Source organism: Corvus moneduloides, chromosome 1 (assembly GCF_009650955.1).
Source record: "Corvus moneduloides isolate bCorMon1 chromosome 1, bCorMon1.pri, whole genome shotgun sequence".
NCBI classification, from domain to species: Eukaryota; Metazoa; Chordata; class Aves; order Passeriformes; family Corvidae; genus Corvus; species Corvus moneduloides.
Window position 1 is genome coordinate 140,592,776 of NC_045476.1, and position 24,208 is coordinate 140,616,983.

Below are 24,208 nucleotides of genomic sequence, written 5' to 3' on the forward strand. Positions count from 1 at the left end.
TCATCCACCAACAAAAATATATAATGAAGCATATTTCCCCCCAGAAACCCTTGTGCAGGTGCTGGCATTGTTACCTACTGCCACTACCAGAAAGATAAAAGTGAAACTATAGGCTTTCCTCCATCTCAGTATTATACGCTGACAATCTTCTATAGTGCAACTTATTATACTCATCAATACTTCAGCATTTGTAGAAATACACACTTTGGAAGACCTTCATTTCACATCATCAGATGATGCCATTAAAGACATCTTGTATTTACATGACTGACTGTCTAGACAGAGTGTGAGAAAATACTCATTATTAGTTACGAGTCAGCTCTTCCTCAGTGCTGCATGTCACACCGACTGTCTCTTATTTTGGGCACTGGATCACACCTGAGTGCAGCAGTGGGGAGGTGAGAAGGGGGAAAGAGAGCCTCAAAAACTTCACAAGAAATAAGGACCCCAGTATCTTCTTAGATGAGGCAATAGTACTTACTGACAAATAAGCTCCCAAGCAACGCAAATACTACCATTAGCAAATCCAAAACTATGGTTTGAATCATCTGGCCTAACATATCACATGCACTCTTAAAAGTGAACGTGAAATAGTATACGCAAATAAAGGAAGAGGGAAAGGAAGGAATTTATAAATGTCGTTTAAGACTAACAAGTATAAAACCAGATTCAACCCCTTTCTGAAGCCAGTGAATTCACACAAATTCATATTGGCACAGCAATCAGGGGATCTCACTCAGAAAGAGAGATGCTGAGTTAGCCTTGCAGGCAGCCTCCAGCCCCAGAAACACTCAGAAATACGTGCTTAACTATAGACACTGAAATCAGCTGTAGGTAAAGTAATGAGACCACCCATGGGGTATACAATTACACGCAATGTTTCTAGACCTTAAAGCATCACAGCAGTCTTAGTCTTGCATAATAAAGCTTAAAACTTCCTTCTTTTGAAGCATCATCCCAATGTTTTGAGTTTTAAATATCAGCTGAAGCCTGAACTGAAAGAAAAATCAGCAATTATTAGAGAAACCACAGAAAATATATGCAAATTTTTAAAACAATTTCAGGTATCATAGCATTGCCATGACTGATGACAGTTGTACAATACATAGTTCATTTCAAGCCCAGTAGATTCAAATTAAAAGTTTTGGGATTTTTTTTCCTCAACAAATATATTAAAAATGTTTTTATATTTATAGAACATCATTTTCATCAAACCACCTAAATCCCCTACTTCAACACAGCAATATTGACCTTTGTGCATCAGTGCAGCTTCCATGGCTTTCTTCTGTACATACATGTATGTGTGTGCCTGTGTGTGTATGTGCACACACACTTCTACACATATGTGACCAAGTTTTACTTACTTGGTTTCGTGTATAAAAATACTTACTGTGATTTTTTTTATGTTTCTTTTTTAAACATTCAGACTTAGAAAACTGGAAGAGGGGAAGATCCTTCAATTACTCTGAAGGGAGTGTTAAATGGAGGGGAAACTGCAGGGCGAGAAGTCAGACACAAAAGAGAAACCACTCAATGATATGAGTGCAACCAAAATATTGACAAGGTAAAGAAGTCTGATGCATTTGAACTCTGAATGTTCAACGTGGATGCACTTAACCCTTTCTGATACGGTTACATTTCCTTGTACATGAAAAAAATCTATGAAATGTAGATTTAACTCTCTCTGTGCTATGGAAACACCCTACATTTGGCTTTGGGCCTACTTGGGCATATATATTTTGTGTCCCTGAGTGATGGATTAACCAGTAGAGAGGCCATTTTTATGAGAAAAAGAAGACTATTCCCCAGCAGGACGGAAACCCTGCGGCGGGGCAGAGGGCGCCTCTGGCCGGACGCACCGCGGGAGCACCGGGAACCCCGGGCAGAGCCCAGGCGCCGCCGGGAACGTCCACGGGCGAGTGAGACCACTAGAGGGAGCCGGCATTGTGCCGCGCCACCGGGAAAAAACCCTGCCCCGAGCGAATACTCAAACGGCAAGGTGCTCAGGAAGCCAAAGGGAGACGCTTAAGAAAAGTTCTTTCCAGTATCTTCAGCCACGTGATATAAAGGAGAGCCTGTGGTACTCTGTGTGTGTGTACACATCAGTATGTACTATTCTGTGCCCACGGTACCAACAGAATATTAAGTAGTTGTCTCTAAAATTCAGCTATAGTAATTTCTTTCTCAAAAGAGCAAATAGAGTGCCCTGGTTGCAACAAAAGACCTTTTTCACTGCCTCCTATTGTCATCTCTCACCCCAGCCAAACAAGTTAGATGCTACCCCCCTGCCCCCAATTACACCTCCCCCTCACCTTCCCCTGCTTTGGGGATAGCTTCCTATGTGAAATATTCCAAAAGTGGAATTGCAGCAAGCAACACAATAGGCGATGTTATGCCTACAACTCACACTATATCTAGGCATAGAAACCTGGATTGTGCACACACAACTATAGCCATGTGATGATGGCATGAACTTGAACATACCCCAACACAATTTAACACCATTTCTTTTTTGCACCAAAACACAGAGAACCAAACAAAACCTGGTATTTCCCTCACACCTATAATCAATCAGAGAGATCGAATGGCAAGCAGGTAAGAAATAAAGGCTCACACAGATCTTTATAAACATCCTTTCAGCACCACATATGTGTTAAGAAAGCTAAATCCCAAGGACAGGTACAATTCAAAAGCATAGAGAGTGACAACACGGGCATCTCCTGTGAAAACCTATTTCTTTATGGTCTTCTTGGAATAGAAGATGTAAAACATATCAGTACTTGTCTGGTAAGCTTTAAACTGCTTGGATATGAAGAAATGGAGAACTGCTGAACTGCAACAACTATCCATGGCAAACTCTGCAATTATGAAAGGAAAATTTTAAAATGGGGAAATAGGTATACCTGGATGAAATACTAAACAGTTAACAAGAATAACTGTCCCCAAATGAGTTCCTAGCCATTATCTTTTCCATAATTATTGCAAGTAGCTTCAGTAACTGTGCATACAAATGACCTATTAGAAACTTAACAGGTCATTTTCAAAGGTGATTATGAGCCCTGACTTACAGTTACTTGGGTTTGCACACAATTCTGTTCAGTGCCAACAATCTGCACAAAATTAAGATAAAATGTGTTTCCAAAACACCAAGCAGAAATAAACTTTCAGAAACTAAAAGAAGGTATGAGGTGGTGAACACTGATGAATCAGATGCTAAAAAATTTGCTTTTGTCTGTGCTCTGGTGTCAGGAGAATGGAAAGGAGGCAGCAATCATACGTTAGAGCTCTTATAATGCCCCATACTACAATAAATAATGATGAGTGTAACAGTGAAAAGTCTAAGGCTAGACAGGAGAGATAAAAGTCATAGCAGGTTATCAGAGTTATCAGGTTATCTGCTGTAGAACACAGTACGGACAGCAGAAACTTGTGAGTAGATAAAGATACCCCAATGAACTCCTTAAAACGACAACAGGATGTTCTGCACCTCAGTGGTCCTTCTTGGCCCTGTTTCTTGATGGGTAACTGCGCTATTGCAACAAATGAACAAGCAATAGGTTTGGTTCAGAAAATATGAGAAAACTATTCAGAAGCACCATTTAAGGAGAGTAATAAAGAACAGGAGTATAGACATGCAGCCTCCTCAGTTGCTGAGGTTGTTAAGAAACAGCAGGAGACACAAAAACAGATTCGGGCACTCCGACTGTGAAAGGCTTGGGCAGGTTGTAAAGAAATTAACTGAGCAAAACCAGAATAGATTCACTTAAAATGTGCAGGGAAAAAAGGCAAGAAGAAGCATCCCAAGCTACATTAACCAGAGGAAACAAAAGACATTATCAGTTTTCATTCATATCAAATAAATAAGAAAACAAAACTATAAAAAAACTTTGATCTTAACTGAAACTGAAGAAAGATATTGACAACTAACAAATATTGACCTAGCTTATGTTTAAATCTATCTCAACAATTGAGAAATAAATGGGCAAGGAGGGTACCAAACTTGGACAAACACCCTTGATTCTGGAAACATGTATGTGATTTTTTTACAGGAAGGAGTGAAATAGAAAATGGGACTCTGCTACTGCTTGTTCTTCTCTCACTTTCTCTTCTAGCACAAAAAGAGAGAAGAAGAGGTAAAACAAACACACTGAGATACTATTACATTGTTCAGCCAGACCTGGGATTGTGGGACCTTTCCTCCAGAAACCCCGAACCCTTGCAAGAACAGGGACAAGAAGCTGTATGGACTCATTGGTTCTGCAGGGAACCAGCAGCCTTCTGTCTATTGCTCCCCTCTAATATTTAAAACAATCTTTGTCTTTTTTTTTTTTTTTTTAAAACCATCTCAAATGTACACTTTAAACACATGCTCTACATCATGTTATGTCATACTGGAACAAACAGCTCCTCAAAAGGCTGAACTTCCATTTGTGATTATTTATGTAAAAGCTTTGTTTTCTTTTAAACTGTGTATATTTTGTTGGACTGCATCTACTGGCAGCTAAATTCCCAAGCCTTCAACCTGCCATCTCAAAGAAGCAGATTCGAAAGAGTCCAAGTAGTTTACTGTCAGTCTGTAATGAGAGTAAAATTATAAATCTCTGTACGAAAAGCCAGCTGCTTCATTCTTAACTCTGATCCCCCCTTTTTCTTTTGCATTCTAGCTAGCATACAGCTGCAATAAACGTGGCTCTTCTCACAAGCCATGCAGATGTTAACAGTTCTGTAGGACATCAAGAAACATTTCAAGAACCTTGTAAGTGCTGACTAAACTTGCTTGAATAACCCACACTATCTCCTCCACATTCCTATTCAGTAACATTAGTCTTCCTGAATATATTAAGGGGGGGGGAGGGGGAATTACCATTTAAGCTAAGGCTTTAATATCTAGGTCTAACTGCACTATCAGTAAACAAAGCATGTTCTTAAGCCATCAGACAACAGATAGTAAAGCAAAGGAAGTAAATTTATTCTTTGTCACTATGAGTATTGCATTTTTTGTTTCTTATCTATGCAAGAATAGTAAAATTAATGTCTGAAAATATATATTTATAAAAGCCATGGCTGTATGTATTTGAAAGAATGGATCAGAATTAGAGCAAGATCTTTTCTTTTCTAGTAATCAAATGGATTAATACTAAATTAGAGCGAAGGAGTTCAAAGTGCTACCTAGTACATTTTTATTAAAGTTGTATTAGCATGACAGGCATATGCATTAAAGATTAAGCTAAAGCCTCAAACCACAGTCAGCAGCAGCAAGAGTCCAGCTGTGCAGGTAGAGGACTAGATACGAAATGCATTAATTAAGTGGGTTTGTACTAGAGATGCTGTTTTAATATTCTTCCCTGTTCAAGCAGTGTGCTGGGGTAGAGCTAATTTTCTTCTTAGCAGCTAATGTAGGGCTGTGTTTTGGATTTGTGCTGGAAACAAGTGTAGGTAACACAGGAATGTTTTAGCTACGGCTGAGTGGGGCTTACACAGAGTCAGGACCTTTCTGCTTCTCACCCCTCCCAGCAGTGAGCAGGCTGGGGATGCACAAGGAGCTGGGGGGCGGGGGAACGACACAGCTGGGACAGCTGACCCCAATTGACCCAAGAGACATCCCACACCATGTGATGTCATGCTTAGCAATAAAACTGGGAGGAAGGTTGGCTGGGAGGCTGCTGCTTGGGGACTAGCTGGGTATCAGCCAGTTGGTGGTGAGCAATTGTATCAATTGAGTTTCTTGGGTTTTATTTCTCTCTGCTATTTTACCTTTTATTACAATTATCACTATTATTATTGCTATTATTATTATTACAATTATTATTACTATTTTATTTCAATTATTAAACTGTTCTTATCTCAACCCACAAATATTCTCAATTTTATCCTTTCAATTCTCTTCCCCTCATTCCGCCGGTGGGGAGCAAGCAAGCAGCTGTGTGGGACTTGGTTGCCAGTTGGGATTAAACCACGACAAGCAGCAAGTTTAGTCTCCTTTTTGGGGTAGGACTTTCAAAACACATGAAGCAGTTTAGAAGCTCAGTCATCAACAAAGCCAGTAAGACTCACTCGTGTATTACTCCAGACACTTGAAAATCCCACATCAAATACCCTACCCTGTGTGTAAACTTCACACTTTGAAAACCCACTGGAAGGAGGGCTGCAGAGTGATTCGCAGCACTGAGCCATAAAGAGATCACAATCTTTGACAAGTTCAGAAACAAAATGTGCAGTCAAGAGTGTCTATGGCAGAGTTTTGAGATTGTCTCCAGTCAAGTGTCAATCTCAGCAGAGTTTCAAAGAGGACAGGGTAGGGAGAAATAAAATGAACATATCAGTACATTTCCTGCAAGGAATCGATAAAAAGACCTCACTCCCACAAAGGCTTACATACCTGCTCCACTTCAGATACTTCTCCTATTATGTAGCACACTTGAAGTGAAAATCAAGTCTTTGAAGACACAGGGCAAAAATAATTTACCATGAAATGTGGAATTTGGGGTATTGTTTGTTCTTTGATTTAGTAATACAGGAAATCTGAATATAAAGCAGAATTGCAATGTGCTATTTTCTAAATGTTTCATGACACTGCTTTTAGAGTAATTTCATCAAAATGTCATAAAAAGACATTTAAGCATTTTGAGATAAGCAAAAAGACAATAGACAACAACCTTAAAAAGAATTTAATGTAATATTAACAGAAGCTCTGTAATTAGCTAGTCCAAAAACCTCAAGCCGTCTTCAGGCTTCCCCAAACAAAACAAATTGGAAGGAGAGAGCAGGAAGAAAAGAACTGGGAAAAAAAGGAGAAAAATAAAAAGAGAGGAAAGAAAAGCCACATGAGCCAGAGTCCCTTCACTGCTGTTATTTCTCCACAAGCGGAAATGCTCCGTTCAGTCACGGCTTAGGAGGCATAAACATCATTGAAATTCAAAAGCAGCTCTGAGAAAGAGGACGCCTCAATTGGTATGCAAGTGGTGTTTTCTCGCCCTGAATACATTATGAACTTGCAGCATGCTAATATGCCATGCTATCATAAGCACCAGATGGAACAGTAGGCAGTGTATGTCCCATCAAACCTCAGGAAGATGTATTAATGTTCCTGCTCTTTTTTTTTTTTCTTCCCCTCCCTCCCCTCCCTTTTCTTCCCCTCCCCTCCCCCACTACAACCCCTCAGCTGTGTCCCCAGACTGGCACATTTCGTACCATCAGTCACCTGCTCCCGAAGCACAGTTCTCCAGGGCTGCCTCATCTTCACCAGGTGGTGCCAAGCATCTTTTCAATCTTTTTTATCGCAGAAGGTAAAGGCCACAAGACGTGTCAGGCTGTGCTTACTGAAGGGTACCGAGTACAAAAGATAACATCATGAGATAAATGATAGATGAAGGAAGACTTTGGGTTTAAAGCTAGCACAATAGTTTTAAATTATGTATAAACAGCACAGCACAAATTTCCCCCTCAGTACTATTGATGAATGAAGAACTGGGGGACAGCAGCAAAGGGAAAGGTTTTCCAAGTAATCAAATAAAACAGAGGAAACTGGATTAAAGATCTTTGAACTTAATTCCTTTTTTCACCACACTGGAAATCTTTTCAGAGAAGATGTACACAGTTCAACAGCCATTTATAGGGTAGGGGCAGGATTTAATTTTAAATCAGAGTAAGAAAATGGCACACAGGCAAATTAGCTTGCAGGATTTTTGATTTTTTAAAATATATATTATTCTAATGACATTCCTTGGCTTTTATGACTAACAAATTGCTTGAAGCTGTATGTATGATTCAAAAGACATCGAGAATTTTAATACTGCTTTGCATCATTTATTAATTCAGTCTCAAGCAGGTTTTGTATTACTGAAGAGAAATGTGATCTAGTATTCTGTATGAAAGTATGTGCATAGGCATGCAAAATTAAAGCACATATTTTCTGGTATCACCTGAACTTTTCTTATCTATTCACAGAAATAAACTGCCTATTGAAATATATGGTTTGAAAGAAAATTATTTTCTTTTTCTTTTCCTGTTACTGTGCTCTTCAGAATGCAAAATAAGGTCCTCAAGACTGAAAATTAAGAGCCTGTGAATTCAAAACACAAGAAAGAAAGACAAGAGATGGCTGAAGAAAAGCAAATCAGCTTTAAGCATTTGAAGTTTGAATGTTGAAGTATTTTTAAACAGGTTTGTTTTTCAGAGAGAAATCACATCAGTAAACATTTTGCCATTTTCTGATATTTTAGAAAACACCTGCTGATTTACAAACAGCTCTCACTATGAATGTAAATCTATTATTTTCCTAACAACATTAGCCTTCTCATAAATACAGTCTAATTCTACAAGATGCTGAGTATTCACAACTCACACAAGCTTTTCTGGGGATTAACGTTGCTCAAAACCTTCTAAAAGCTAGATAGAGAAGTTATCTGTTGCATGTATTAGAAGTATTTTTCCAACTGCTAAAGGTCTGGTTGACAGAGATTTCCCACCACACGTCCAACCCTAAGTAAAACAAAAAAATAATTACCTTCTTCTTTCAAGCAAAGCATGTTTAATAATAATAATGACTGTTATTCAGAAACAACAGGCATTATTCTACCATCTATTAAGTCCAGAAAGGCATTAATGCAAAAATATCTTAAGGACTGAGTCAGAAATCAGACCAATTTTTTTCCTTTTTCTTTTCCTACTGAATATTGGGGGACTTGTTTTGTTTCTTAATATATAGCCTTTAAGAGTAATTTGCTAAACTATGATTTGCAATGTGCAAATAAGTCTACTTAAGTCCATTATCCTGTGTTATAAAGTAATTTCTGACACCTTAACAGCACTCAATTTAATTACAACACACTGAAACAGTAGAGCTGACTCCCAAAGGAACCAGTTTGGATCAGAAGATGATGATATACGCTAGCTGCTTATCAGCTTTCAGCATCAGATCCACCATCAGCTGTTTTCAAGAACAATATCAGAACATCTGCATCATCATATTATTTTCTGGCAAAAAGCCCTCCAAAAGCCAGCAATTGCATTCAACAATGTGCACATACCCACACTTGTAAGCAGACATATTTAAAACCCAGCAGCTTTACTGTAATGACTAAAGGAGACAAAAAAAACCAAAACCAAAACAAACAAACAAACAAAAACCCCCCAAAAAACCAAATAAAAAACCCCAAAACAAACAAAAAAAAAAAAAAAAAGAAACCATTTTGATTCAGTAATCATCAATTTCTGCAACAGAATCCCCACTGGGTAATTCATCAGGGCATCTATTCTATATCTAGTGTGGCAAGACAGCAAAAACACTTACGGCCTCCAAAAAGAAAAACACTTGTGACAAAACTATTAAGCATTCCTGGTGATTAGCAATAGACACTCATTATTTCAAGACTGTCTTGAACCAATGCCCCAGACAAAACCATGCAATCATATCTGCTGCTGTCAGGATGAAATCAAGGCATCATTTTCTGTATTCCTTCAAGAAAAAGCAAGTTACTCAGCAGCATCCACAAAGCTCCTTCTGAGACAATATAGAAGTTATCTGAGGAAAGAGTATATAATTCCTCTTGTGGCTCTACAGAGAGATGCAGGTCGATACCTTAAATTTAGGTAGTATTTTTACCTTTGGAGCTTTTACAGACTCTCAAGAGTGGTTTGAAGCAAAACCTTTAAGGCAGCATAAATGAAAGGATTCTGTTTCTGCTGGTGTCTGAAGATTAAGTACCATTACTTGCCTTCCTCAAAATGAAAGTAATCGGAAATTACTATTCTACCAACTGACATGTCACAGGAAGAAACCTAGCTGGTTAGCTGGCAAGCAACCATGCAAATCAAACTCAAGATGTGGTTCTGTCTATGCAGAGAAGTCTGAAGAGGGCAAAGAAAGGCTGTAACACTGGCTTTCTGGGAGCAAACTTGCTATACATGCTCTGTAGACTCTGCTTTCATACCAAGGTCTCAATCAAAGTTTCATGCACAGATTCATCTCCTGTGCAGCAGACTCAATAAATACAGAAAACCCAAATATATGTTTGCTTTTACAACTAGAGAATAATGTAAAGAGAGATACAAGTAAATTAACAAAACAAGATAAGCATTCTTCAAAATGCTTTAAAATTTTTACCGATAGTATTCTCAAAGAGGCCACCATCTCACTTCTCCATTTTCAAGGGGACAATGAAGTGCTCACATTGGCTAACAGGAATTCAGAAAAGAAAGATATCCACTCCTTACTGCACAGATCCCCTTTAAAAATTGCAAAGGACTTTGCTTTTATTTCTGACAATGCAATGCAGCCAAATGCTGATCTCAGTGTAAAATAATCAAATACTGATTTTAATAAAGTAATTTAAATTACTTCTAAGATCTAATATGGATGAGATTGACAGAAGCTCTCTCTTTCAGGACCCTAAAGTTAGGAGATCCTACAGTGCCATGGAAGGATGAACTCAACCAACGTGGACCACCTGAATTCTAGAAACTTAGTTGTCTTCCTCCTGTCAGTGGAAAAATGAAAACTAAAAACACCAATCCCAAGAGGCAGTAAACACTGTTGCAAACCAGTTTCCATGAAGAAAACTGATGACTTTCAAAGCTATTAAATGACACTGCCATCTGACCTTGTTGGATATCTAATTACAGCCATTCTTTTACAAACATAACAACAGTTGCTTTAATGAGCATCTTTCCGCTTTCTTTACTGTGTTAGAAGGTCCTATGTTTCACTCAGGATTTCACTTTCAAAACTGATAGAAATCTCAATACTTTCTGAAAAAGAATGAGATTATTGCATATCCCTGTTTTTTAAAGACCATTTTTGTACACTGCAGTGTTTATAGTCTAAAATGTCCAAAATAGTGTACCTAGTACAGTTCCAGGCAAAGAAAAGTAGAAACAGTAACACTGTCACAGAAAATGACCTCTTCTAAATTTCAGTTAGACAAACTTTCTCCTAAATAGAATACAAATAAGTGTGTGCAAATCTAGCAGATATAATTACACAATCAACAATTATGTGGTGAAATGGACTGGAAAAATAAAATTTAAACAATAAATGTTAATTTGTATTTGCTAACCACGAAAGATGTGGCTGGTGCTCTGCAAGGTGCAAAATCCCTTAAAAAAAAGATTCTCTTAAAAATTCAAGGAATGATATGAGGAAGTCACATTTAGGAAAGTCTATGTAGATGGCATTTATTTGAATTATAAAACAGCTACTATGAAAATTCAAGACTATGTATACATGTTTATTGCTCTGGTTTAAAAGGGCCACCAGAATATATTTGGAATGCACAGTTTAGAAGCAAGAATCAAATTATGACTGCATTTTCCTATGTTGCGAGTGCACACATTTTCCAAACTGCAATCTTGTGGCAGGAAGAGTATTTGAGTCATGTGTGCTTGCATGACTCACAAAACATGTATTAAGGAGAGAGCTGAAAAAAGGAAGGGGAAAGGCCCTGTATCCCTAACTGGGAGATTACTCCTTTAGCAGGATGTGGTTTCAAAACAGGAGGACAGTAAGACATTGAGCCGAACATTGCTAGAGGAATCAGAGTGAAACAGGGAATCTGCACTGGAGATATACAGGAAGGCTCCCAAGGTCTGGAGGATTATAAGCACATAAAGGAAATTCCAATAAAGCATTAGAACTGAAAGAGTACAAAGTTAAATTTTAGATGTGCTTTCCAAATGACTTACAGAAGACAGAGTAGTGCCTTAAACCCCAGAAAAGCTGTATTGATAAGATAGAAAGGGCAATGGACTTTGAAAGGCAAAACGTATTCCTTCTTCTTGAATCATTTCAAACTTCACTGCAGTTAACTATGCATACACAAATGCCACTTCCTCAAATTTCAGCTCATTATAGCAACCCCCTCTTTTAAATGAAGAATGATATCGGCCTGACCCCACAGCAGATCTGCACAAATTTGCAGTATGCTTGAAGGGTTACTGAAATATGTTTTTCTTCCTTAATCCTCAGCTTCTCTTCCAGGAGGTGATCAACACCAATTCCTTTTACTCTTCTCTTTCCACATTTTTTTTGGTCTTTGTCAGCTCAGTATTGTCAACATGCAAAAATACGGCAGAGCTTGTTACAGTCTGCTTCCAAAAGGATGTCCGTAAGGAATGAGAACCATATGAGCACTACTCTTAATAACTGTGTCCACTGCTGATGGTATTTCCTTTTGAATTTCAGAAAGATTTCCTGTCATCTTTGACTTACACTTTGTGCCTGTTTAAAAGCACAGTTAGGTTGCAGGCATTGCTCCAGAATATTTATCCATACTAGAACCTAAATATCTGGCTGGATAATTTTAATAAATTCAGACATATGGGTCCTACCAGGTAATTTTTCCTCATGAAATTTTCACAAGATTACCAGATCCCAAGAGCAAGAAGAAGCAGAAATAAATCTACAGCTCATTACGCAACATAATGAAAAAGCTCAAGTAAGGCTCTAGCTTATGGCATAAGAATTTGGGCAGGAGACTTTTAGAAGTTGGATCGGTTCAGTGGCTCTTCTGACACTACAGCTTTAAACCAGCTGCAGGAACATTACTAACAGGTGGTGTGCTGCAGCGCAGGGACTAAACTAAGAGGTCTGTGAACCTTCAGTTGAGGTGCCTCCTCCCAAATCCCAAGGTCTCCAGCAACTTGTTGTCTCAAGTTGTTCTGCAGTTAAAGGTTACTGAGGCTCTTTTCCACACTCTGCCTACAACTTGCAGTAAAGAAGAAATTACTAGTAGAGAAAAAACAAAACAAAACAAAACAAACAAACAAACAAAAACAACGAAAAAAGCAGCACAGAGAAATAAATTCAGCTCAGGTATACGGAAGCACAGCTCCATAAGCTGCCAGAGGAAGGAGGTGCAGCCCTTTCAACCAGCACTGAGCCTGACAATTCTGCTCTTCTACCAGCACACAAAGTCCATTCAGAAAGCTACAGATCAAGTAATAGTTTCAGACCAGATTCAATGAATCACTTTAGGTGCCCGAAGCCCAACACTGCTGAAATTTCCCCTGAAACACAACACAGAAGCCAGTACCATGGGCTGCTCTGCTCTCCTCTACAGAGCACGGGGCTGAGGCACCTCAGACTGGGTATCCAGAACAGTTAACAGATCCAGCAGAACAAGGAATCACTATGCAAGCTGAAGTGACCTTAGGAGATGAGACAGTCTATACCCTTCTGCCTTAAAGAATGTGAAGTTTAGATCAAATTGCCAAGGGTCTGTCCAATACAGGATCTTCAATAATGAAAATATCACTACCTCTCTGAAAAAACAGTTTTAATGTCTGACCATTGTTATGGTGGAGAATTTTTTTCCCGTGTATCTACTTGGGTTTTATCATGGTCTATTACTCGTGCTTTTTGCCTCTCATCTTTATCACTATGCACCTTGAGAAGAATTTGGCTCCATTGATCTTCTCTACACCTTCCCATTAGGTAGTTGCAGACAGCTCATGACAAAAAAGATTATATAAAGTTAATTATATTTAACTAGCAACTGCCTACATCTCACCAACAGGAAAATTCCTGCCTTTCAAGGGATTCAGTAACTTGGAGACATGGAATCCACAGCATTACTCTCTCCTCCAGAAAAGTTGTCCATATCCTCATCTTCAGAAGATTGGCGAGTAGAACTGGTTTGTGTAAGACACAGCTAGGCGAGATGGAAGAGTGAGCTTTGAAATTTTTTTGCAAGTCTTTGGAGTGGAAGCCTCACTTTGGAAGTGAAACACACAAATTCAAATCCTCCTTCTGCTTGCTCAAGCTCAGGTCTGGAACATATTCCCTTAGCAGTGGGGAAAGCTACTGCCCATTAGCAGTTTATGGGAGTAATCTCCAACACTCTTGTCCTACCCAAGAACTGAACAAGTAACATGTAAGGAGCGAACATGGCACAAGATCAACAGCAGCAAGGGGGAAGTGGCTCCTGCACTAGTCCTGCTCTTCATCTGGTGACTCTCATGTACATTGAGGCAGAAAGAACAAACGTACATCACAAAAATGCAACTTGATGCAGAGATGGCTGAGCTCCTGGAGAGTTGAGCCAGTGAATATAGATAGAATATTACAACATGGCAAGGACTTCACCAGCTTCACAGAGGAACTGCGTGAACATGGAGTTAGCATAGCAGGATATTGAAAGAAATAAGCCTTGCCAAGTCGGCCAATATGGCTAGACTGTGTCTGTGTGTAAGTGAAAATCCAAGCACTGCTGTGCCCTATGTTTTTCCCAATTTAATCTCTACTTGCCTCAGCATTGCTGGCTCTATGTTCCATTTTACACCAGACACATTTCTGGGAACAAAAAGTAAGCCTACACTTGTGAAGAGACCAACATTTCTAAATATGCACTGGGCTTCCTCTGAGATTACCTACCAGATCCAACTGTGTGAACAACTTAAGACACAGAAATGCTTCAAATCCAAAAAGACATTGGTGTGATCTCAGCACTGGGCTGCTTAACCCTATCAATACTGAGGGAGACCCTGCCATGCACAGATGCAGCTTGACATGCTCAGGAAACTTTAAAGCTGTAACAGTGATACACCCGGGAATGAGGAGGGTTAGAGGCATGGCACTTTGGATTTGGAAGGCAGCTATTCCTTCAAGTGCACAAGTTGTTTTGTGACCTGGAAGCTGATTTTTTTGTAGTGTTATCCTTGATGTACACACTTGGAAGAAACAAGGATGCAGCCAACAAACCAGAAACTGGTACAGGTATGTGTACATGTCCTGAAAAGGACCAGGTATCATGTCCCCTACTCTTAGATGTACCTGTTTCTCTGTTTGGACTTCAAACTAGCATATCATATAATTTCATTTTATGCAAAATTCAAGTTGTCTTTTCAAATTGTATATACACAGATCACTTTGATTTGCAAGCTGTGACGATCATGCCTTAAATATGTGAGTGTGGAGTGCAAAATCTTCTAATATAGGTGTGATTGGTGCTAAACACCAAGGAAGTACCTATCCTGAGAAACGGACTTGGTTGTTCTCTAGCTAAGGGTCTGAGTTATAAAGCACTCAATCTTCTCAGGAAAGGAGTGTTTGGGACCCTGATGAAATATATATATATTCCTGCAGCACAATCTGCATTCCATGATGTGTTAGTTACTTTCCATGCATGTGTAGCATGAGGCAGTTCACAGCCCCATGGGTTGAAAATAAGAGCAATAATGTTATGCAGACTTTGGAATTTATTACTACCATAAAAGACGAAGAAATTTTAATACTGTGAAAAGCAAGTCATCACATGTCACCTCCCAATCCTACCATACATATCTGAAGAACCCAGTGACCCACAGTCCTCTTAGGGAAAGAGCTTTTCACTCATAGCTGAATCCTGAAGATAAAGTCATTATGTAGGATGATTGGAATAATGATGCAAAGTTAACACTCAGACTTAAGTATTTCCAGACACATTTTCCCTGTTTGGCAGAAAACTTGTTTTGTAAGACAGAGAGTCCTTCTAATATAACAGCATAGCAACTGCAGCTTAGAACAGACCAAGTTGGTTAATGGACTGTTAGGACACTTTTGCTGTGTAACAGCATTTAGACGCATGTATTTAAAAAACAGGTGGATAATCCAAATGTTCAGTTACTAGGACACTAACAGTTATGTCCATGGCAATTTTGTTTCTGTTCTTTAAACAAATCATCACTTGCAAGCACTAATGTTAAAAGCAGAAAGCGACTCTAGTACACAGTGGCTATAAATGCCAAATCAATTTTCAGCAGATAATAAAGTCCATGTTTTACAATCAGCAATACACTGTTTTACTACCCAAAATGTAAGCTAATAATATATAGCTCTGCTAAATGGAAAATGCAGATATGCTGTTAAGAAATGGGCTGGCTGTGAGATGATGGATCATTTCTGCCGGGACCTTCTTAAAGCTATGTGCAAATGTTTTGAAAATATCACATGATGTGGCCATGTGTTAAAAATTACAGCCAGTTAAGTTCTCTGCTAAGAAAAATATGTGGGCAATTTATGAAATGCACTCCAGGATGAAGATATCTTAAGTAAAACCAGATTTTGAAAACAAACCCATTTTTTTTGAAACATGAACTTAAAAAAAAAAATAGTTGCAGCCACATCTGGAGAGCAGAAGTAAAGAAAGGGTGGTCTGACCTAATACCAGGCCATCTTCTGAAAGAGCAGCATTATTTCTGGGCTACAATGACTGTGATCACTGATTGTCCTTTTAAGGAAACCATGCTGAATACTGCCATGGGCAATAATAAAGCATTTTGTAGGCCAACATCTGTTCTTTGAAAGTACTATAAAATGACTGATAGATTTGTAATGTTTCATAAATAAAGTCCGGAATAAACTACTAAAAAAAAAAAAAAAGAAACCAACCACCACATTCACAGTAATCAGAGAAACTGGTATATGGTATTAGATTTGAACACTGTTCCCCCAGGAACAATTATTTAGACATAAACGCTTCCTAGAGCTCGCTACACAGAATGACAAAATGGTTAACTTGGTTATGGCAAGCTGCATGTTAACGGGATTATCTTTCTAGAGACTTTTCTCAGAGTTGCAGCAATGCCTTCACAGAGGTCTGAATGGCTTTTACAGCGCTTCATTAGCCAGCCCCGCTGCTGTCGCTTTGCCCCGACAGGGGAGCGATGAGGTGAGCGCCCAGTCGCAATTATAACAGTACGAGCAGTTCGTCTTTGAAGGGCAAATTTAGTTTGTGTAATTGCAACCACCACACATAAACCAGAACCCGTCTTTATTAACTCATGTTCTTTCCCCAAAAGAAGGACTTCAGATGTCAGAATCACTAAAGGGATGGTTCTGAAATCAAGACTTCACACACACACAAAAGGCACTGACATAATATCAGATTACATAAAAATACACATCCTTTTAATCTCTTGTACATAATGTGCTTACTTTTAAAATACAAAATCTGCCCCAGATGGCTAATAATGCCCATTTGAAAAAACACAACACCACAATATTAAAGGGCTAAAATATGCTGTGAACAGATTGAGAGGCAGTTCATCCTAGAGGAGAGTAAAAAAGTGCAGATGGGTGTCAAAAATAGCCAAGTGTCAGATCTGTTCAAGTATCTCCATTCTGGCACATGCTCCCAGTCACAGCTGTTAGTGTATTCTCTGTATCCAAGTGCAAGGTTTTCTAACACTCAGAGCTGACATTAAAACACACTTCTTGCTTGCTACTGCTTTAAGGAGAATGCTGCAAATAAAAGATTTATTTAGTGGTAAAGCTTAACGAGTATTGATAAGGGTATACATACTTGAATGTAGCACATGCCATTTTGATTAAAGATGCATGAAATTTTAACCAGCAGGTAGATTAAGTAATTTAAATGCCAAAGGCTTAATAGGTTTTCAAAAATGTCCACTCTAAGCATTCCAACAGTTTGCCAATAGCCCCAAATAATGCACACGAGGATCAAAACTGATAAGATTGTGTCATTTTAGTACACCTAAATATCTTGATAAAACACAGAAATAGTAAAACTGCATGAGAAGATGAGTTTCACACAAACATAAGGGAAACATCAGTGGATTCAAATTATGCACAACGCACGGTTTTCCTAATTAATGAATTACCATGGTATTTCTAATGAAGACCACATTCCCAGGAATGCAATGCATGCAAATCAAATTTGATGTTTAAAGGGTTAAATTGACCTTTCATAGTCCTCAGTTGTTATCTATGCAAATTAATTTGCCCATATTTCAACCATATAAATCCTCTTAACCTTGTGCTTTGAGCAAACAGAGCCCGCTTTCTTGTTACAATCACGGGATCAGCAAACATACCAGCAGTAGGGTATGACCGTATACAAAAATCCTAAAAGGAAAACATTCTTCCAACAACTGGCAATACCTACATGCAACTGTGGCTGCAGTAAACTGGCAGATACTGTTTCAAAACACCATCTGCGAGGTGTACAGACTCTCTGTGATCAAGCGTAGCCTCTTCTGCCTGTCCTACCCAAATAATCCACAAGAACCAGCCAGCTGTAGGATCTCTAGCCCTGTCTTTTTTTTTATCCAGAACACAGGCTGTTAAAATCAGGCACATGGCTTTCTCCAGTCCTTACCAAAGGGGGGAAAAAAACACAAACAAAACACACCAAATTCAATCTACTCAGTTGTGGTCAAGCATCTCACAAAACCCCTCAACAAATCACCCTGCATAGAAGAGTTTTTATTGGCAATAACACTTATCAATTAGACAAGTGATCGTAAGATCCAAGAGTAATATTTTCCTGAGGAAACCGACCTATTGTAACTCCCAGCTCCACAGCAATTCCTCTAATTCAGCAGATTTTTTAATTGTTTTATTTTGAATCAACGTATTTTGGTGATTTGCCTGGTGACAGTGACGGACTATGATTTAGGGCAAGGCTGGAATAATCTGTTTTATAAATCTCCCTCACTTCTCCAACATAAACAGCTTTTCACAGAGATAATTTCAGCTGATGGGTAAACACTGTGAATGATCTCTGACGATCAAATGTTTGCAGATTCAAGGTGCAGCTGACAGTCATGAAAGCCAGCCCGAAGCTGTATTTCTCTTTGCTAAAATGATCCCCTGTGCAGAGCCCTGCACCCACAAAGCTGGTGACTTTCTGCTATTTCTACCCCTTTTCATTGAAACATCCAGTCCTGCTGTAAGTATCATCTCTAGCAGTTCACTTGCACAAATTCCCCTCCCCCCAACACACACACAACAAAATTAGCATCCGCGATCGCTCTGTACCGGTATCAGCTTGCAAATCACCCTCTATATTAAAAGAGAAAAGAAAAAAAAGAGAGGGAAAATATACTATCAAAAAACGATTAGCGTTTCCTCATTTAGAACCGAAAGAGCTGCAATAATTTCGACTCACCAGGCATCCTTGGATAAAATATACCACACTGTAAATGGCTCTCTCCTAAAAGCAAGCTTATTTAGGGCTCAGTGCCTCCTGTTCTGGAATGAACAGAGAGAAGCGAGGAGGGCCATCAGAACTGGCTGTGGCAGCGTAGCTGGAGGCAGGATGCTGGGCGCGTGCGTTTGCCAGGCAAAGACAGATGGAGAGCTGACACTCTGTATTGCACTTGGAGCAGAAATGTGAATGATGACAGGAGCACATGTGGCCTTGAACCCAGCCCTGTCTCTTCAGGCAGAACAATGACAGGGATGTGTGTGCAAATTATCACAACCCCGGCTCCCCTCAGCTGACTCCTTTTACTCTACCTTTCACACCAAGTTCCAGATGACCAAAGAATAGAAACTAAAATGCAGAGTGATAAGCCAAACACTGAATTATTCATTTTTTCTTTAAAAGTTAACCCTTTCCTCTGCTGACAACAATTAAAGAAAAAGCGTCACTTTGGATCAGCTCTCCTCCAAATATGGAAACAAATTCATTCTTTATTTTAACAGCCGTAATTTTGCACTCCATAGGACTATGTTTGTTTATTTAGCTAGAAATTCAAAACGTGCAGAAGAATATACAGGAGCCCCCCCCTCTTCCCACATTTATGACATTATTATTCTCCTTTACTATGGGGAACGGAGTATCAAAATCACTCCCTCTCTCAGATCCACAGTAGTATGTGTAAAATAGAACACACTTAGAAAGCAGACCACTTACATTTTACTATGGTGCTTTTAACCCCCTGGGATTCTTCCATTGATATGTTCCAAACATTTGCAGCTTACTCTCCTTTACCTTGCATAGTGATCCATGGGGGATGAAAACAAAATCTTCCCTGTAAAGCTTTTTCAAAAGCTAAACAATCATGTCCTCCCAATTTCTGATTTTGTGAACCCCTTCAATGTTTATCCTTCACATGAATAAGGTATGCCTGGCTAGGTTCAATTCACTCTTCCCTATTAAGCTTTAATGGACACCATGATACATAAAACTACAAGTCTTTGTTATAGTGCCTTATCTAAAGCTGGCTATTTTCTTCTCAGCAGTCCCTCCTTAGTCCTTTGTAAAACATCTTTGCCTCTTAGAAGAAACATACGCTTGACTCGCATGCCTTCTGTAGCACATACATCTTTGCACAAAATTCCAGGCACAAGAAAAATATCATCTTTTTTTAAAACTCTCCTCCCATTCAGCACTTGCAAAAGCTTCCTTTAGTAATGAGCATTTCTCCAGTAACTAGCACATAGGTCCTGGTTCTGGTTCTGACTTTGCCTTTGCATTATACATTCAAACCCTTTATGGAAAGGCAACAATTCTCAGTCAGATCTTCTCAGTGTAAGGTCTGTCCTTGTGTACTTATTTATGCACTCCCTGATTTTGCATTATGCCATCTTCTGCCTCTATTACACACAAACAACTCTGCTTTTAGGCCTTCCTCTTCCTTCCTCTAGCTACCACAGAGCCTGATAATGATCTGTTTAGGAAAAGGACACATATGGAAAATTAAGCAGAAAATAACTGTCCCTCCTAGTGTCCAGACTGAACTCATGAATATTTCTCAGTTAAAGAAAATGAATCACTTAATTTACTGATATTTCCATAATACCTTTTTAACACAATCTAAATAGCACCCTTAAGTTTCAAATAAAATGGGAGAGAAACTCCAAACACAGGACTAGCAAATCCAAGACTATCAAGAAGAAAAGGAGCAGCTCCCCTGCCCCAATAAACAGCCCAGCACGAGCAACCTAATGTGTCTGCTACTTGAGGTAGGTCTTTTCTTCATCTTCATCAGACATCTATCATAATGAAGTTCTCTATAATGGATATTTGAGTGTCAGAGAGCCCAAGAGAAACACCAAAACTTGAAAACATTTTCATGACAGTCCACTTTCATGAAGGGAGGAAAAGTGGAGGGGTAAAAACAAGCAAGGGAAACGGAGACAAGAGAAGTCTGTGCCAACAAGGCCTTTAAAGACTTTACTGTCCTTTTGGTTTTATTATTCGATGCACTATTTAAAACCAGTCAGGTAGTATTGTATTTGCTATGTTGTTTTTCTTTTGTAATGCTGTACTCTACACGAAAGGAAAAACATTTTCACAGTTGGAAATGCAACCTTTCATCAACATAGACGCAGCCTGAATCAGCTTCAGAGTAGAAAGTAACGTGTCAAAGGTATGATGCATTTTAATAAAACCAAACAATATTCACTCTTAAAAGAAGGTCTTAATATCAGTACATTGTAAATCCACAGACCATGGCTCACAAAATTGAGCTTCCATATGCTGTGTGATTATGCATCTTTTTTCTGTGTGTAAAAAGCCTTTTTAAGCTGTTATCTGACTACAGTAATTGCCACTTAAATTGATCCACGTCAACAAAACCTGGATCCCTGGAGATTCTCACCTAGAAGTCTGCTCATGGAAGAGGCTAACAGAATGCCTGTGCATCCGAGACTACTTCAGCATTTTCTCAAGCAGCCAGCTGCATGAATAGTTTTTCCCTCTCATTATTTAATACACTGAGGCAGGCAGCAACCCATTTGGCAGTCCTCCCTGAAGAAGTATCTGTGGATATTTATTTGCTTTCCCCACCCCCATTTTTAATGCGGTCACCTAAAGCTTGCCCCAAAAGTTTTTGCACCAGATCTAAAATTTTAGCAGGCCAAGCAAAAGTGGACAGCCCATTCTGTAAAATAGTTTTATTCTCCACCAAGAAAGGAAAGGCAGTGGTTTTAACATAGAACAGTTCTGCTGCATCACAAGAGTCAGAGTACTACCAAAATGAAAGGGATACAAAGAGAGTGAAAAATCTACAGGACAATCTAGGGCCAGTTTCTTTATGGTACACATTACATTACACCATCCTGGGTGGGCACCAGCTCCTTCTTTGATGATCGCTCAAAATGCTTTACAAAATCATTTTAAATCATCCTCTAGGAGTCCTTATTTTGAAAACAGGTAGAGAAGGCAAACCAGTCTCCATAGTCTTGTATTTGAAGGGGAAGAAAAAAGATTTTTATGCAGAGGATGATATAAGGTAGCCAAGACATGGATCTGATGGAAAAGGGAAATTCCTGATGACCATCATTTAAAAGTACAGAGATTGCCTTTTGTGCAAACCCAGCTTAATAACAGGGATTGGAAGTCCACTGAAACACATCTGTAGTTAATGAAAGCTCTCTATTAACAGTGAACGAAGAATTTAACTCAAAGCTTTTCTGTAGGACTTCTCAACTTCCCGCTCTACTTATAGCAGACTGTTGTGATACATTGTGACTTCACACAGTGGGTATTAAGTGAGTTAATTCAAAGGAGCTGAAACCTCATTGATCCTAATTGAAAGCAATACACCCAACCAAATAGTTTTCTACCCCATCTGCTCTGGCCTGCCACCAGCTATTCAATACAAGAGAATTAATAGTTTCAGATATTCTAACAGACCCAATAAAAGCACTCATTTAAGCAGGACTGCATTAACAAAGTGAAAAACCAAGGGCAAAATGGGTTCAAATGGAGCATTTTACTCCTAGTTGGCTTTAACAAAGCTGAATAATGCTTATTCTGACTTTTTATGTGCAAGACTTGATAAACTGAATGAGAAGGCACTCAATGATCAGTCAACGAGCATTGATGAATGGTCATTAGGACCCCCCCAATCTCAGGGAAGGCCATTCCACAAAGTGGCACACCAGCTTGAAAGGGCGGACTCACTAATGTCCAGATTTCCCCGCTTGCTTGTTCCACTTTCACTTTCAGACCAGTAGCCACCAAATGAGGCTGACATATTGGAAAATAATCTTTTATGGGCGAGTGGTAAATAAAAATAGAGGCATTAGCTGGGCTTTCAAATTCAAATCTACTAGTTTTGTCAGCCCCAAAACGTTTTGATTTTCCACCCAGCTGGAAGCTATTAGTGTTTTCTTAAGGCATCCCACTGACAGGGCAAACCCACCTAATGTGTGAGCTGTGGAGCTGATGCAGGGGACAGGGGACAACCACTTCTGGATGCTTTCTTAACTTTATTCAGTTAACTTTATTCAGTCCAACCAAAGTCCAGTAAAGGCAACACCTTCAGGAGAAGCTCACTAATTTCTTGCTGCCCAAGTATCTCAGATTTCCTGGTGCAATGGCAACCCACCTGGGCCTGCACCCTCAGTGCAACTTTTTTCATGACATTGTACCTAGCCTCCCTTGGTTCTACTGCACCACCACAAAAGGCTCAAGTTATCCAAGAAAGGCACAGCACTTCTCTATAAACTTCTAATTCTTTGCTTGGAGATGGAATTTAAATATTCCAAAAAGATATGTGCTTATCTGTTAACAGCAGCTCTTTATGCATGCAACACAAAACATTTGCCAGATAACGCTAAACATTTCCCTTAGCATTTCCTTATTGGCAAGGCTTTCTGGACTTCTGAAAAAAGACAAATGAGACATTTAAAACATACACTGCTCTGTGAAACATAGACTAATTGGGATTACCTACACAAATCAAATACTGAGCAGTTGAAAGAGTCACCAAGGTGGGAAGAAAATATTCTTGGTTGTCTAAGACAAACTGCTGATTACGTTACCTTAAGTACTAGATTAAATTCATTGGAATTGAGAAAGCATTCATGTCTTTCCAGTTAAGAAAACTTGCAAGTTATATCCATATTTCAACAATACTCCAAAGCGTATTTTAAATCATATGTTAAGAAAAGGCAGCCTCGATAGTGGATTAGACTTAACAGCCTAGACTGCCTACTGCTTTTTGATTTTAAAAAACCCCCAAAATTAATTCTTGTTGAACATTTAGAAATTCCAGTGACATTTCAGGTGCATTTCAGGTTTTAAAGCAATGAAAATATACATTAAGACCTAACATCAAAGAACAGTTCCACAAAAAATTAACTGACTCAGAATGAGAGGGACAACATTCAGGCCCTAGTGACTGCATGCTCTTTTACTCTCTATATACATTTTAGTAAGAACACTCACATGGACAAACTCACATATAAGTGTACCTGTCTTGGTGTCTATTTCTTTCACTAGATCTAGGCTAAACAAGTTTTGCCTCACATTTTTATTAAAAACTATGTTTTCCATAATGTGGGTAACGTAAATTAGAATTGACTGCTAATTTCTATCATCATTTGACTTCAAAGAAAATTACCACACCATCTGTGCATAGACACCACTCAAGCACTTTAGAAAATTTGATATTGATTTGAAAATATTTCCGAAAGAAAACACCAATGATGCTGTCTCACCAACAGGGAGAGAACACATTTAGTGTGACTTGG

The 24,208-nt window shown here is 38.9% G+C and overlaps 1 protein-coding gene across 9 annotated transcripts in view; it reads right to left on the reverse strand.

Annotated features, from left to right (window-relative positions):
• Window positions 1-24,208, reverse strand: part of RUNX1T1 (RUNX1 partner transcriptional co-repressor 1) — a 114,841-nt gene that overhangs the window by 60,493 nt on the left and 30,140 nt on the right. The window contains exons 1-2 of one of the 9 annotated variants that reach the window (XM_032129125.1): window positions 18,888-19,035; window positions 7,192-7,319 (exon numbers count right to left, since the gene is read on the reverse strand). The exons of 6 other annotated variants lie outside the window; for them this stretch is intronic. In XM_032129125.1, coding sequence (XP_031985016.1) covers window positions 7,192-7,237 — 46 coding nt within the window. In that variant the 5' untranslated portion in view covers window positions 7,238-7,319; window positions 18,888-19,035. Of the gene's footprint in view, window positions 1-7,191; window positions 7,320-18,887; window positions 19,037-24,208 lie in introns of those variants that run through there. 2 more of the 9 variants (XM_032129146.1, XM_032129156.1) reach the window with 2 other exon arrangements.